General features: G+C 45.0%; 1 protein-coding gene across 4 annotated transcripts in view; it reads left to right on the top strand.

Annotated features, from left to right (window-relative positions):
- MELTF (melanotransferrin) overlaps nt 1-16,509 on the top strand; it is a 69,696-nt gene that overhangs the window by 29,778 nt on the left and 23,409 nt on the right. For all 4 annotated transcript variants that reach the window (XR_002889908.3, XR_002889907.3, XM_024111932.3 and 1 more), the window contains 5 exons: nt 598-665; nt 1,709-1,896; nt 2,843-3,002; nt 12,091-12,242; nt 16,027-16,123. Coding sequence is in view for 2 of the 4 variants with exons in the window: in XM_024111932.3 (XP_023967700.2) it covers nt 598-665; nt 1,709-1,896; nt 2,843-3,002; nt 12,091-12,242; nt 16,027-16,123 (665 nt within the window). In the remaining 2 variants the exon portion in view is untranslated. The remainder of the gene's footprint in view (nt 1-597; nt 666-1,708; nt 1,897-2,842; nt 3,003-12,090; nt 12,243-16,026; nt 16,124-16,509) is intronic.

Below are 16,509 nucleotides of genomic sequence, written 5' to 3'. Positions count from 1 at the left end.
AAGAGCTGATGAGCCCTGACAGTTTTCATACCTGAACATTAGGCTTAGCCAGCTATTTGGTAAATCTGAAGCTTCCCTTTGCAAGTACAATTAGTTCCCTTATCTCATATTGTGCTCCCCTCCTCCTCCACTTCGCCAATGCCAGCCTTAATACCTCTTCTCTCTACGTCTCCCATTCCTCTGTACCTTATTCTCTTCCCTGCGTGCATGTGTGTCAAACCCTCCCAATCCCCATGGCCTGGACCAGGCCCCCACAGATGTCACAAATTAAAAAATCTGTATAATTTTATTTTAAACAGTGACTCCTCATTCCAGATTTTCCAGTGGGTCTTGTGTCTGTCTGAGACTGTAGATTTTTCAGGGCAGGGAATCATTTGATATTTGTGTCTTGTATCACACCAAGCATTGTCAGCACCTGCCCTACTAGCCATTAGCCTCTGCCTTGATCCTTACACACAGCATAAAGATAGCAAATAGTTCAGCATCTTTCTACTGGTGGTCTTTGGGTACATTGCACTGCACAGGCCTCCTGTTGTCACTGAGCAGTATTCCATACTTACGATTAATAGTGTATAAATATAGTCTGATTTATGGTAGGTGTTTAGCTGAAGGAGCTGGAGATGTCGCCTTTGTGAAGCACAGCACAGTGTCTGAAAACACAGATGGTGAGTAATGTAAGGGTTCATCTCTCACTTGAAAGTCCAGCTGTATTCTCTAAAGCATTGTAAATTTGGTGATCCCAACAATAAGAGCAATGTCATATGTTCAGAATTTATTCTGATGCAAGGAATAAGCAAAGATGCAATAAAGCCAGAACACCATGTGAACACAAGGGAAAGAGAAATGTCCCCAGGTCAGACATTTTCAAATCGACTGGCAATTTCAGCAAAAAGTAAAGTGGGATCTTTAATTGCACTCTGGAAGCAGAGATTAACCTGAACCAAAATCCTGGATCCAAACAGCCTTGGACTTTGGGATAGTTTAAAAGTTGAATACAAATAATTGTGGCTTAGGCGCCTCTCTACTCAGAAATCTCAGCAAAAACAGGTAGAAGGGAGCTTAGTTTGTAGTACCACTAATCAATGCAACCACCCCTATACCCATGGCATTTATTGAGTATACCTGTGAGTATATACCACTTAGATATCAAGGTCCCACTTTTTAAATCCAGTGGAGCTCCATTTAGTGCAGGACACCTGGGTGGGTGGGTGTAAAAGTTTGTTCTGGGTCACCCTTGTGGCCCCTGGATTTTAGGACCGTCTCAGCACTGCTGTGGTCCCGAGCGTAATTCAGAGCTGCCTGCACACTGTTTTAATTTCTGTTCAACTGCTTACAGTCTCATAGGGTTATATCTGAAGCCAAAGGAATAGCTTCAACCATATTATATTTCCCCCAACCATACATTGGGGAATATGAGGTAATAGGGTGGCCTACAGCCACTGTTGGTTCTTCACCTCTTAGAGAGTACCCTTAGACAGGAGAAATTCTCGAGTAGTTTGTTAAGCCAGCTTTCCTCCTGCTTTATGCAGCTGTAGGGAAAATCAGGCAGAATGTAGTGGAGAATTGCTGCTCATGTGATTAGGTACCTTAGAAATAGTGTGGCTGGATGGGTAGAGCAGAGTCAGAGGGAGACAGATGCATCAGCAGCTCTGTGTCCATCAGCGTGATTCTGGAAGCTGTTTCATAACTGTGTTCTATTTGATTTCAGGCCAGACTCCTTCCTCATGGGCCCAAGAGCTTCACTCCAGGGACTTCCAGCTTCTCTGCCGCGATGGCAGCACAGCTGAGGTTACAGACTGGAGGAAATGCCACCTGGCCCGAGTTCCAGCTCACGCTGTTGTCGTCAGACCTGACACCGATGGGTCACTCATCTTCCAGATGCTTAAGCAGGGGCAGGTGGATTACGTTTTTTGGTGTCTGTTGTACTGATTTTTTAGTTGCCCCTCCATCCACCTGGCTTGATCCTGTGGGATGCTGAGCACCTTCAGCTCAGTGAGAATTAAATGGGAGTGGAGGGCACTCAGCAGCTGAGAAGATCAGGCCTAGAGATGGATTTCAGCCACAAAATGTGGCTGTGGTCTCACACCACTTTCTTTGCCCCCAAATACCAAGAGACACTGAACAAGGCTTGAATTTCTTGAGGGGCAATTGTTTATGCCTTGTGAAGGTACAAGTGAGATAGTGCCCTCAATGCCAAGGTTTCCAACTAGACTTTACTTTCACCCCAGACTTAAACATTACTTAAGCTATGGCCTGGTGTACACCTACAACTTAGTTTGACCTAGCAACTCATTCATGGCTGTGAAAAATGTTGCACCCTGAGCACCGTAGTTAGGTCGACCTAACCCCTGGTGTAGATGCGGCTTGATTGATGGAAAGATTCTTCCATCAACCGGGCTACTGCTTCTCAGAGAGCGGATTACCTACATTAGTGGAAAAACTTTTTCCATTGATGTAGGAACCATCTACACTGTGGCAATACTGTAGCTGTGCTGCAGTAGTGTAGACACAGATTATACCAGCATAGCCATGTTCGCGTACCTATGCAGGCATAACCCCATAGTGTAGCTGCAGCCTATGCCAACAAAAGAGATTTTTCCATCAGTGTGAAGATGCCACCTCCCTGAACAACAGCAGCTGTATCAACGGAAGCATTGCCAATCAACATAGCTGCATCTCCACTGGGGTTTCGGTCAGTAGAGCTATGTCAGTCAGGGGTGTGGTTTCTTTTTAAACACACTCACTGAGGGAGCCATGTCAACCTAACTTTTTAAGTGTAGACCAAGCATTAGATAAAGGTGTGTTTGCCTTATAGACACTTTCTCTTTCCTTAATGTTACAGCAAAGATTTCAGATGTTTGACTCTGCAGCTTACAATGCAAAGAATCTTCTCTTCAAAGACACCACCACAGAATTGGTTCCAATCACAAATCAGAACTACCAGGCTTGGCTGGGTGATGAATATATGCATGCCATGCAAGGCTTGAGCTGCGATCCCACCAGTAAGTTGGGCCTTTGGATTTGCCTCTGTAATCACAAGTAGAGGTGCTCTTACAAGAGAGACCACCTTGATTTTGTTTGAATTCATGTTTGCATCCTGACCTTTTGGAGAATCCTTGGAGCACAAAGACCTAAACATCACACTGGAGTGGGAAAGGAGACCACTCTGAATTTGAGACCATGAAACATTGCTTCAAGGATTCACCTACCATGGTATAGGAGCAGCAGGGGTATCTATGCTGAGCGAACTGATCAGGATGTGGCTCGTCTTCCACAGGGTGGGCATAGAAAGCAGAGTGCTGATCATTGACCTCAGTACAAAGACCCAGAGGGAGACCAAAGAGACAGGATCCTTCAATTTTAGACTGATGCTCTGTTTAATTGTAATCTCTCTCTGGCCCGGAGACAGAATGCACACAATACTTGCAACTGGGGCACCACAAATGTGCAGATTTGTGTCGTGTTAACTACATCAGTAGTTCCCAATCCTGAAATGTACACTGACTGGTGACGAGATCTCTTGGTTTCTTTCCTATTCTATCTTGATTCTTGCAGCATGCCCCTCTCAGTGGTACCTGAGCACCTGGTACTACGGTCTTCTTTCCCCACATTAATGATTGTAGTCTCTGTGTTGAACCACAAACTCCTATTAAAAATCCCCAAACTGCAATTTGGAGCCAGCAGAGCTTCATTGCAAACTGCATGAAAAGTAGACCCATCTTGCCCATATGAGTGGGAGGGGTTTTAGTCTGGTAAATTCATACTGTTGCCTGAAAAGACTCCCTCATTTACAGCTTCTACTCCTTTTCTTTTTCTTGGACCACTTAGGGTTTGTTTTGATATGCTGAGTGCCCACATTTCAGTCAGTTAAGTATCATACTGCAGCCAGAAACATGTGAAACATACAGCTCCAAATCCTGCTGTCCTTTAGGCAAACTAATGGAATGGGTTTCTCATTGTTTTGGTGGGCCATTTGCTTGAAAAAGGATTAAGTAAGAATGGCAGGATTTGTCCTACTGTTTGGTTCCACTACATTATGTTCTGTTAGCAGGTTTATTCCTTTGGTGCATGAAAATTTATTCTAGAGCTGTCGATTAATCACAGTTAACTCATGCGATTAACTCAAAAAAAGTAATCACAATTTAAAAAATGAATCGCAATTAATCGGAGTTTTAATCGCACTGTTAAACACTAGAATACCAATTGAGATTTATTAAATATTTTGGATGTTTTTCTACATTCATATATATTGTATTCTGTGTTGTAATTGAAATCAAAGTGTATATTATTTTTTATTACAAATATTTGCAATATTTATCCTGTAAAAAGGATAAACAAAAGAAATAGTATTTTTCAATTCACCTCATACAGGTACTGTAGTGCAATCTCTTTGTCATGAAAGTGCAATTTACAATGTAGATTTTTGTGTGTGTTACATAACTGCATTCAAAAATAAACCAATATAAAATTTTAGAGCCTGCAAGTCCACTCAGTCCTACTCCTTGTTCAACCAATTGCAAAGACAAACAAGTTTGTTTACATTTACAGGAGATAATACTACCCTCTTCTTAGTCACAATGTCACCAGAAAGTAAAGAACAGGCATTCACATGGCATATTGTAGCTGGCATTGCAATATATTTAGGTGCCAGATATACTAAACATTTGTATGCCCCTTCATGCTTCGCCCATCATTCCAGAGAACATGCTTCCATGCTGATGATGCTCGTTAAAAAAACGAGTTAATTAAATTTGTGACTGAACTCCTTGGGGAGTTTATTATGCTCTAATAAATTTGTTAGTCTCTAAGGTGCCACAAGTCCTCCTGTTCTTCTTTTTGCGGATACAGACTAACACGGCTGCTACTCTGAAACCTTTCATTATGCAAGGCACTGCATTTAGCCGTATGGAGTGGAAATCCATCAACCTCATGAAAAAACTCGTACAGATACAGACAGACATCATCTTCCTTTCCAAATGCAAGCAGATGGACATCATACCAAAAGGACTAAAGGTAAAAAATCCATTACAATCTACATATCACACAGACTATGCTGAGAGACTGTGTCACACACTCTCAAAGAAACTGCGAAATCACCTGATCAGCATCCTATACAGCAAACAGGGAAAGATTAAGAATGAGCTCTCAGAACTGGATACTCTCATAAGAAACCAACCTTCCACACAAACTTCCTCATGGATAGACTTTACAAAAACTAGACAAGCCATTTACAAGACAAACTTTGCCTCTCTACAAAGGAAAAAGGACACTAAACTATCTAAACTGCTACATGCCACAAGCAGCCACAACAGTAGTTCCCTTAACCCACCCAGCAATATTGTTAATCTTTCCAGCTATACTCTTAGCCCAGCAGAAGAGTCTGTCCTATCTCGGGGCCTCTCCTTTTGTCCCTCCAGACCCATGAATATGATACAGTTCTGCGGTGACCTAGAATCCTACTTTCGACGTCTCCGACTCAAAGAATATTTCCAACATACCTCTGAACAACATACTAACCCACAGAATCCTCCCTACCAGCACTACAAAAAAAAAGGATTCTGCGTGGACTCCTCCGGACGGTCGAAACAACAGACTGGATTTCTACATAGAGTGCTTCCGTCGACGTGCAAAGGCTGAAATTGTGGAAAAGCAACATCACTTGCCACATAACCTCAGCCATGCAGAACACAACGCCATCTACAGCCTCAGAAACAACCCTGACATCATAATCAAAAAGGCTGACAAAGGAGGTGCTGTCGTCATCATGAATAAATTGGAATATGACCAGGAGGCTGCTAGACAGCTCTCTAACACCACATTCTACAGGCCATTATCCTCTGATCCCACTGAGGATTACCTAAAGAAACTACACCATCTGCTAAAAAAACTCCCTGACAAAGCACAGGAACAAATCTGTACAGACACATGCCTAGAACCCCGACCAGGGGTATTCTATTTGCTACCCAAGATCCATAAACCTGGATATCCTGGACGCCCCATCATCTCAGGCATTGGCACCCTAACATCAGGCTTGTCTGGTTATGTAGACTCTCTCCTCAGACCCTACGCTACCAGCACTCCCAGCTATCTTCGAGACACCACTGACTTCCTGAGGAAACTACAATCCATCGGTGATCTTCCAGAAAACACCATCCTGGCCACTATGGACGTAGAAGCCCTCTACACCAATATTCCACACAAAGATGGACTACAAGCTATCAGGAACAGTATCCCTGATAATGTCACAGCTAACCTGGTGGCTGAACTTTGTGATTTTGTCCTCACCCACAACTATTTCACATTTGGGGACAATATATACCTTCAAGTCAGCGGCACTGCTATGGGTACCCGCATGGCCCCACAATATGCCAACATTTTTATGGCTGACTTAGAACAACGCTTCCTTAGCTCTCGTCCCCTAATGCCCCTACTCTACTTGCGCTACATTGATGACATCTTCATCATCTGGACCCATGGAAAAGAAGCCCTTGAGGAATTTCACCATGATTTCAATAATTTCCATCCCACCATCAACCTCAGCCTAGATCAATCCACACAAGCGGTCCATTTCCTGGACACTACTGTGCTAATAAGCGATGGTCACATAAATACCACCCTATACCGGAAACCTACTGACCGCTACACTTACCTACATGCCTCCAGCTTCCATCCAGGACACACCACACGATCCATTGTCTACAGCCAAGCTCTAAGATATAACCGCATTTGCTCCAATCCCTCGGATAGAGACAAGCACCTACAAGATCTCTATCAAGCATTCTTAAAACTACAATACCCACCTGCTGAAGTGAAAAAACAGATTGACAGAGCCAGACGAGTACCCAGAAGTCACCTCCTACAAGACAGGCCCAACAAAGAAAATAACAGAACACCACTAGCTGTCACCTTCAGCCCCCAACTAAAACCTCTCCAGCGCATCATCAGAGATCTACAACCTATCCTGAAAGATGATCCTTTACTCTCACAGATCTTGGGAGACAGACCTGTCCTCGCTTACAGACAACCCCCCAACCTAAAGCAAATACTCACCAGCAACCACACATCACTGAACAAAACCACTAACCCAGGAACCTATCCTTGTAACAAACCCCGATGTCAACTCTGTCCACATATCTATTCCAGTGACATCATCATAGGACCTAATCACATCAGCCATACCATCAGGGGCTCGTTCACCTGCACATCTACCAATGTGATATATGCCATCATGTGCCAGCAATGCCCCTCTGCCATGTACATTGGCCAAACCGGACAGTCTCTACGCAAAAGAATTAATGGACACAAATCTGACATCAGGAATCAAAATACTCAAAAACCAGTGGGAGAACACTTTAACCTGTCTGGTCATTCAGTGACAGACCTGCGGGTGGCTATATTACAACAGAAAAACTTCAAAAACAGACTCCAACGAGAAACTGTTGAGCTAGAATTGATATGCAAACTAGACACAATCAACTCCGGTTTAAATAAGGACTGGGAATGGTTGAGCCATTACAAACATTAAATCTATCTCCCCTTGTAAGTATTCTCACACTTGTTATCTAACTGTCTGTCTGTACTCGGCTAGCTTGATTATCACTTCAAAAGTTTTTTTTCTCTTAATTAATTGGCCTCTCAGAGGTGGTAAGACAACTCCCACCTGTTTATGCTCTCTGTATGTGTGTATATATATCTCCTCAATATATGTTCCATTCTATATGCATCCGAAGAAGTGGGCTGTAGTCCACGAAAGCTTATGCTCTAATAAATTTGTTAGTCTCTAAGGTGCCACAAGTCCTCCTGTTCTTCTTTTTTGGGGAAGAAGTGTATGTCTCCTGCTCTGTTTTACCTGCATTCTGCCATATATTTCATGTTCTAGCAGTCTCGGATGATGACCCGGCATGTTGTTCTTTTTAAGATCACTTTCACTGCAGATTTGATAAAATGCAAAGAAGGTACCAATGTGAGATTTCTGAAGATAGCTACAGCACTTGACCCAAGGTTTAAGAATCTGAATCTTTCAAAATCTGAGAGGGATGAGGTGTAGAGCATGCTTTCAGAAGTCTTAAAAGAGCAGCACTCCAGTGTGAAAACTACAAAACCCAAACCACCAAAAAAGAAAATCAACCTTCTGCTGGTGGCATCTGACTCAGATAATGAAAGTTTGAATTGTTATTGAAAAGAACCTGTCATCTGCATGGATGCATGTCTCCTGGAATGGTGGCTGAAGCATGAAGGGACATATGAATCTTTAGCGCATCTGGCACGAAAATATCTTGCGATGCCAGCTACAACAGTGCCATGAGAACACCTGTTCTCACTTTCAGGTGACATTGTAAACAAGAAGCGGGCAGCATTATCTCCTGCAAATGTAAACAAACTTGTTGTCTGAGCGATTGGCTGAACAAAAAGTAGGACTGAGTGGACTTGAAGGCTCTAAAATTTTACATTGTTTTATTTTTGAATGCAGTTTTTTGTACATAATTCTACATTTGTAAGTTCAACTTTCATAATAAAGAGATTGCACTACAGTACTTATATTAGGTGAATTGAAAAATACTATTTCTTTTGAGGTTTTTTTACAGTGCAAATACTTGTAATCAAAAATAAAGTGAGCACTGTACACTTTGTATTCTGTGTTGTAATTAAAATCAATATATTTGAAAATGTAGAAAACATACAAAACTATGTACATAAATGGTATTCTATTGTTGTTTAACAGTGTGATTAATCATGTGATTAATCACAATTAATTTTTTAATCACTTGACAGCCCTAATTTATTCCTTTCTAGAAGACTTCACTCCAGCTGCAGAAACAAAGAAGCTCCTTTTCCAAACACATGGGATGTTTTAATGCATTTTCAGGGCTCAGCTGTTTGCAGCAGGGCCCTCTGCCCTTTGTGTGTGTGTCTCACCTTTCCATTCTTTCCCTTCTGTTCAGTGGCTGGTGAGGGAAGTGGTTCAGCTCCTAGGCTAATTTGGAATAGCCAGGGCAAATTAAGGCAATCTGGAGCCCTGGGCACATTCAGCATGGAGTCGCTAGGGCCCTGCCCCAACACCATGGCTCAGTTACTCTTGGAGTGGCAGCAGGTTCCAGAGTAAGAGGAAAGAGGCAGCTCACACCTGTTGAAGCCATTGTTCTAGCACACTTTGGTGGGCATTAGTTACATTCAGGTTTTTCAAGCTTTTCTTTGCATCCATGCATCCTAAAAATATTATTTTTCATAATGAGAGCTGAGATTCTGATCCCAGAATCTGACTCTAGGAACTAGGGCGCTGGGCATAGGCCTAGAATGCTGAAACCTTAATCCAGACTGAATGAGCAGCCTCGGGACTGCTCTAAATTGTGCAGGTTTGTAACAACCACACACATCCCTTAAATCAGCCAGAGATCTCGAGACTGAAGTGTACTTTGACCATGCGCTGCCCCATCCACAGTTTATCGCCTACAATGAAGAGGCAGAGAATGGGTGGTATAGAGCTGCCTTATATATAAAGAGAGGAAGGAGGTGGTTACAACACCAGCGTAGGGCTTGGCTTCAAGTCCTACACTAGTACACCATTGAACTCCTGTGTGACCATGGACAAGAGACTTAGCCTCTCTCTGCTTCTGTTCCCCATCTGTTAAATGGCACTTTCCTACCATGCAGCAGTGTTGTGAGGAAAATACATTAACGATAGTGGGACCAAGGCTCTGGGCCTCAGACCAGGAGCTCTGGAACAGGGGTGGCCAATCATTTTTTACTGGCCATAAGGGCGAGCGATGGGGGGGGGAGGGAGAGGTGGAAAGGAGCAAGCAGGGGGCAGGGTTTTGGGGGAAGGGGCATGGTGGAGAAGGGGCCTCAGGGGAAGGGACAGCACAGGAGTAGGGCCTCAGGGGAAGGAGTGGGTATAGGGGCCATGTTTCCGACGCTGGTGGCCCTCTCACTTTTAGGAGCCTTCTGCTACTCCCGCCTCAGACTATAGATTATAATTAAGACTACGTTTTAGTCATGGGTATTTTTAGTAAAAGTCATGGACAGGTCACGAGCAGTAAACAAAAATTCATGGCCCGTGACCTGTCCATGACTTTTACTATATACTCCTGCCTAAAACTTGGGTGGGAGGCTGCAGGTGATCTGGGGGCACTGCAGGTGCTGGAGGAGATGGCCCAGGACCCCTGCTGGTGCTGGGGGCGTGGGTATTGGCATGTGGCCCGGGACCCCCGCTGGTGCTCGGGGCGTGGGCATCGGCATGCGGCCCGGGACCCCTGCTGGTGCTGGGGGGAGTCGGGGGGAGTCAGTTGGCAGAGCTCACAGGGGCTGCCTACCTGGCTCCACATGTCCCTGCAGCTCCTAGGCAGCAGAGGGGCCAGGAGGCTCGGCACGCTACTCCCACCACAAGCGCTGGCTGCGCAGCTCCCATTGGCTGGGAACTGCAGCCAGTGGGAACTGCGGGGGCAGGCAGCATGTGGAGGCCCCTCCACCTAGGAGCTGCAGGGCCATGCCAGTGGGAGCTGGGAAGCCCCCCACCCTGAGGTAAGCCCTCCCTGCATCCCCCTGCCCCTAGCCCTGAGTCCCCTCCCATACACCCAAACTGCTGCTGCTGGCCCAGGGGCTACCTGGCTTGGGCAGCCCCTGAGCCAGCACCGGCTGGTGCAGAAGTCACGGAAAGTCACGGAATCCATGACGTCCATGACAGAGTCACAGCCTTAATTATAATACAGAACACAGGCACCAACTTTCCAATGTGCCGGTGGGTGCTCGACCCCTGGCTCTGCCCCAGGTCCCGCTCTCCCTCCACCCATTCCCCCAAGGCCTTGCCCCCACCTGCCCCTGTCCTGCCCTCACCCTGCCTCTTCCCACCCCTGCTCCACCCCCCAACCCACTTCTTCCTGCCCCAGTCAGTCCCCTCCCCCGAGTGCGCCGCATCCTCGCTCCTCCTCCCGCCCCACAGAGCCTCCTGAACACTGCAAAACAACTGATTGTGGTGGGCAGGAGGTATGGGGAGGGAGGAGGAGGCGCTGATCAGTGGGGCCTGCTGGCAGGCTGGAGGCCCTGCAGGGAGGTGGAGGTCCTGATAGGGGGGCTGCTGGTGGGTGATCAGCACCCACAATTTTTTTCCCTATGGGTGCTCCAGCCCTGGAGCACCCACGGAGTCGGCGCCTATGATACAGAATATTCTTAAAATCTCTATACTAGAAAATGAACTTTCATGGCAGCTTGGACCATGTTTGCTTTCCCTTCTCAGAACCCAGAACAGCTTCAATAATGGAGTCTTTGCCTACAGAACTTGTCTGTTTTGCTGGTTTTCCAGAATCAGTTGGCCTTGAGAACCCACCAGATGCATCTGTTCAGGCTGGCCTATGGTTTAACTTTTGAGATAGTGTAACTAGGACGACCAGACAGCAAATGTGAAAAATTGGGACTGGTATGGGGGGGTAATAGGCGCCTATATAAGAAAAAGTCCCTATAAAATCAGACATCTGGTCAACCTTAAGTGTAACCCACACACCTCCTGCATGTGGTGTTCTGTCCTATCTAGTGTTACTGAGACCACTTAGAGAGAAATAAAATGCGTCTGCTCTACAGCCTTAGCTAACAGCCAGTTGGCTTTTAGCTCATGCAGTAGAGGCTCATACACTAAGCTCCAGAGGTCCCAGTTCAATCCCACCTGCTGACAACCGAGGTCTGTCAGCATTACAATAGCACACTGGATAGGGCAACAGCAGCAGGAGTCATTTATCCACCCTCTGTGAATGGATTTGTAGTGTAGTCAGCAATTCCTTCCTTGGCTGCTAAGTCTAGCCCAGTAGTTAGGGAGACCCTGTGTGGTACCATTAAGCAGCACAGGCAGTGTTTTCTTAGTTTAGGAGCTAGAGAGAACCATGGGGTCTGTTTGTGTCATAAGTATCAGCAAAGAATTGTCTTTATATTCATTACACCCCAGCCTCTTTATTCTGTACTGTGAGGTTTGCTACCATTGTGTTAATTTTTAAGTGTGCATTTTTAATAAGGTGAGGGGCCCAGGTATATGGTAATGAGCAGAATATATACATGTTTACAGCTATTACATTTAATCCCTATTATTTCATTTCAAATTTAATGCAGGGTTACCAGAAAGCCTGCGATGGTGCGTTGTGCTCACTGAGGAGATCTGGAAATGTAGTGAAATGGCTGTTGCCTTTAAAAAAAAGAACTTGAAACCAGAGATCCAGTGTGTTTCAGCCAAGACAACAGAACAGTGTATGGAAATGATCCAGGTGGGCTTGTTACTATGCTTTGTATGAACCATACTGGTTCTTGACCATGAATATATTGTAATGTATTAGTTAATGAGTATGCTTACAACTGTCCTCTGCTGGATAGAATCACCAGTCTGTTGTAAGTGGCCCTAATGGCTGGATCCCATGTGCTTCAAAGCCAAGTGGATCTGGGGAGAGTCAAGTAACTGTTTCTAGCTCTGGCAGTCTAGTGCCTACTCCTGGGCTCAGACCGCTTGTCTGATGCCTTTCTTTTAACATGGGGTACTGCTGCCCAACTGACCTATAATCCAGAATCAGTTTCTGAGGCCTCCTGAGCCCCCCAGTTGCTTACATGTGCCCCCCCTCCCAGTTCTACTTAGGCTATGGGCATACTTGTTTAACCCCTTTGGGATCAACATGGCAGGACAGCAAAGAACAAAGGCTTAGAAAAAATTTCTTAACCACAGTGCAGGAGTGCTGGAACAATTTTTATAGTGGAGGTGCTGAGAGCCATTGAACAAAACTGTAAACCCTGTGTATAATGGAAACCACTTCCAGCCAGGGGGTGCGCTGCACCCCTGGTTCCAACACCTATGCCACAGTGACTTTACTCTTAAAGCACTTGGGACTCTGATTATTTGAAAAAAAACCAGTAACGCTCAAGGCACACTCTCTCTAGTCTGGGCTTACCTTGTCTGTACAGTCCATGGTTTGAGTGGATTTCTGGCTGTGCAGAGCCCTCTTGCACTCCTCTCCTGAAGTCCTGCTTACATGTGGCAATGCTTGGCCCTCCTATACAGAGCAGAACCCTTCTCTTAACTCGGACCTCCATTTTTGTGCCAGCTGAAGTTCCAAATACACCGGTGTGCTTGCCTCTCCCGCTTTCACTCTGTAGGCCTCTGTATAAAAATTCCATTGCTCCAGGTGAGTAGTTGAGAGTCAAAGTCAATAGATTTTTAACCTTGATGGCTCTGTGGTGGTCCTTCAACAAGGTGTCAAATGCCTTTTGTGGGCAAGGTGGCTGTCAGGAATATTACATAACAGGCTGCCCCACGGTAGAACCAAACTAACACAGCCGCAATGCCAGTATTTTAATACAGGTACAAAATAGTCTTCACAATTTGATAGTCATATCCCACTCTATCATGCCAATAAGCAGTAAATGCAGTTGTGACTTGTATAAGCTATGCCATTAGTCTAAGATCATGCACTACTGCCAAAGGATTAGAAAATTTGCTTTAAGAGAAAAAAATTAGAAATGTATTTAGCTTAAGAGCTATGGGAAAGACTTGAATATCTGAGTTTTATTTCTATTACCACTGTGAAGTTCTGAATAATTCTGAGGTGCAGAATAGTGATAGCTGTGAAGCCCTAGGTGGCTATAGATTTGTTACAATATCATGCATCCATAGATCTTTTATCAGCTGAAATCCATTGGTGCCACTTACAAACAAGATTATTGTGGCAGAGCTCTGACTTTGGCCCCGTGGGTCTTGCGCTTCTAGGCAGTATATGCTAGCCTCAGTGGCTCTCTGCCACCCTCCCTGTAGCCCTTCTCTCTCTAGGGCCAGGGTTACAGTCTACTGAGCCCTTTTCATCATAAGCCAGCAAGGAGGTTGGTGAGAGAATTCCCACAGTCTCTGTTGTCCCTAGGGCGTGTTTTAGAACAGTTTAGCTACCTGTCCGGACAAGGGCCTGACTTCCCCTCCCAGGAGGTGCTCCTGTAGTGGTGGGTTGGGGGGAACCCAGGCCCGCCCTCTACTCCAGGTTCCGGCCCAGGGACCCTAATGGTAACAGCTGTTGGCAGCCAACCTTTCACTGCCAGAGTTGCTACATTTCCCTGGGCCACCTCCCCACAGCTCTCCTGCTTCTCCCTTCTTCACCCTTACCTTAGGGCTCCCTTATCAATAACTTGAGGGTATCTTCGTTAACCAGTCCTTCAGCCGCACTTCCTCTCCTCTGGCTCCCCTCTGCCTGACTGACTGGAGTGAGCTCCTTTTATAGTATCAGCGGGGCCTTAGAGTCAGGTGGTCACATTAGCTTAATGGCCTCACCTGACTCTTTGCAGGTTAATTGGAGTCAGGTGTTCTCATTAGGCTGGAGCAGCCCCTGCTCTGGTCAGTCAGGGAACAGAAAACTGTTAATCCAGTGGCCAGTATATCTGCCTTCTGCTGTACCCAACTGACCTGGGTCTATCACATTATGTACTCACTTTATTTAAAAAGATGAGTCTGCCTCTTTTATCCAGTATTAAATTGCAGCTACCCTGACTATGGCCACTGGGCTGCTTTGATGGGGGAAGAATGCCATTAGATTACACATAGAAATTCAATCAAACTAGCCCTGGGGCAGAATTTATTTTACACTTAAATAAGTAATAATGGCCTCTGTATAAATTCTTCAGCAATCTGAAGTTGAATTTGAGTCCAGTCTTATTGTGTTTGTTCATTTTAGAGGAAACTTGCTAAAACATCACTAATAAAACTGAGGTCCACCATGTCCTGTTCCTGTTGAGATTGAGACATGTCCCATGACCCAATAATACAGCTAAGGGTGTGTCTTTATAGCACAGTTACCATGAGTTATAACTCAAGTGTTACCCCTAACTCAACTCCTGTCCACACGCAAAAATCCATAGCTCAAAGTTAAATGGTGCTCTAAAAGTGAACTAGTTGGCAAGTGGGGAAGGGTTGAAGCTCTCAAGCAGTGCTGATGTTGGAGCTAGTAATGCAGAAGGGATGCAACAGCTACTCAGAAGCAGCTAATCCAATCACTATGTGTAACTCCAGTGCTGTTTTGAATTGTGGTCACTCTCACTTGAGCTAGGTTAGCTCAAGTACAGTGACTCGAGTGTGCTAACTGAAGCTAACTGTTGCAGTGAAGAAAAGCTCTATGTCTTCCCAATTAATTCCCACCTCCATGTCAGAACACAGGGCTGCTTTGGACTCCCTGTGATCCATCATCCATGGGCTGGATCCTAGCATGAGAATGTGGCCAGGTCTAGCAGTGGGAAAATGGAAGAGGAATGCCATGGAGGAGAGGAGTTTCTGTCAAAAGGATATGGGGCTTGTTGAAACTCACTTTAGCAAAAATCATAATCTGACTGGGCCTTCCAAGGTATGTCTATATGACCAAAAAAACCCTGCGGTAGTGACTCTCAGAACCCAGGTCTACAGGATAGCACTATAGCGCTAAAAATAGTCTTGTAGACATTCAAGCTTGAGCTCTGATGTACGGATAGGGGCATGAGATTTAGAACCCAAGCAGCCCAAATATCTACACAGCTATTTTTAGCACCGTGATGTGAGCCCCACAAACCAAAGTATATAGACCTGGGCTCTGAGACTGACTACCACGGGGGATTTTTGCTGTGTAAACATACCTTCAGTGGCCAAAAACCTTCCCACCAGTGTCACCAATGACTGTAGTGATCTAACCTTCTTAACACTGGCCAGTATCCTAAGGGTTAAATCTGTTGCTGCGGAGATGGCATGTCTGCATTTTTGCATCTGAGGCTTGTCTGGTTATTAGGTTTTATTCTGAAATTTATGGGTATGATTTGAGAGAAAAATCACTTCGGCTTATCCACAACCAGCTGAAGAATATGCTTAAAGTTGATTGGTCTGTGGCGCAAGACCTGTGAGTATTATTTTTACTGGGCCAGGACTCATTTCAGGGGTGACAGAGGATGAGGCAGCTGATATTGTGCCTCCTGGATCCTTGTTCTGAGAGATGCTTGAACTAGATGCTAGCAAAGATTTATTTTCACACAACTCATGAATTTTATTTCATTTCCTTTCAGAAAAAAGAAAGTGATGCTGTAAGTGTGGATGGAGTTGATATTTACACAGCTGGAAACATGTATGGCCTAGTGCCAGCTGCTGGGGAAAGTTACTCTGGTAAGAAGAGCAGAGAACATAGGGTTTCTGTTTTTCAGGCTGTTTGAAAACACTGTAAAACATAGTTTGAGGTCAGTGGATCTGTCTGGAAAATCATTTTTCAGACAGAAGCTAAACAATACATTTGATCCCAAAAAAACCACACCTTGAACTTACGTAACTCAGTGTTGATAAAACTGGGCTGCCCTGGTAGTCTGTTAACTGAGATCATCAGGTGGGAATGAGGTTTACATCATGTACTGAGCATGAACTTCAAAAATATCCACCTCCTTTCTGATCAGTTAGGACATCTTACAATATACTGTCACAGTAAAACATGCAGTCTTGCACAATTAGGTGCATTATAGAAAGTTTATGTCTCTCTCTCTGACCCTCTGGAATTAGTC

This window comes from Chrysemys picta, chromosome 9 (assembly GCF_011386835.1).
Source record: "Chrysemys picta bellii isolate R12L10 chromosome 9, ASM1138683v2, whole genome shotgun sequence".
Classification (NCBI taxonomy): Eukaryota; Metazoa; Chordata; order Testudines; family Emydidae; genus Chrysemys; species Chrysemys picta.
Note: the sequence above shows the minus strand (reverse complement) of the source record. Positions and strands in the feature narration are given on the sequence as shown.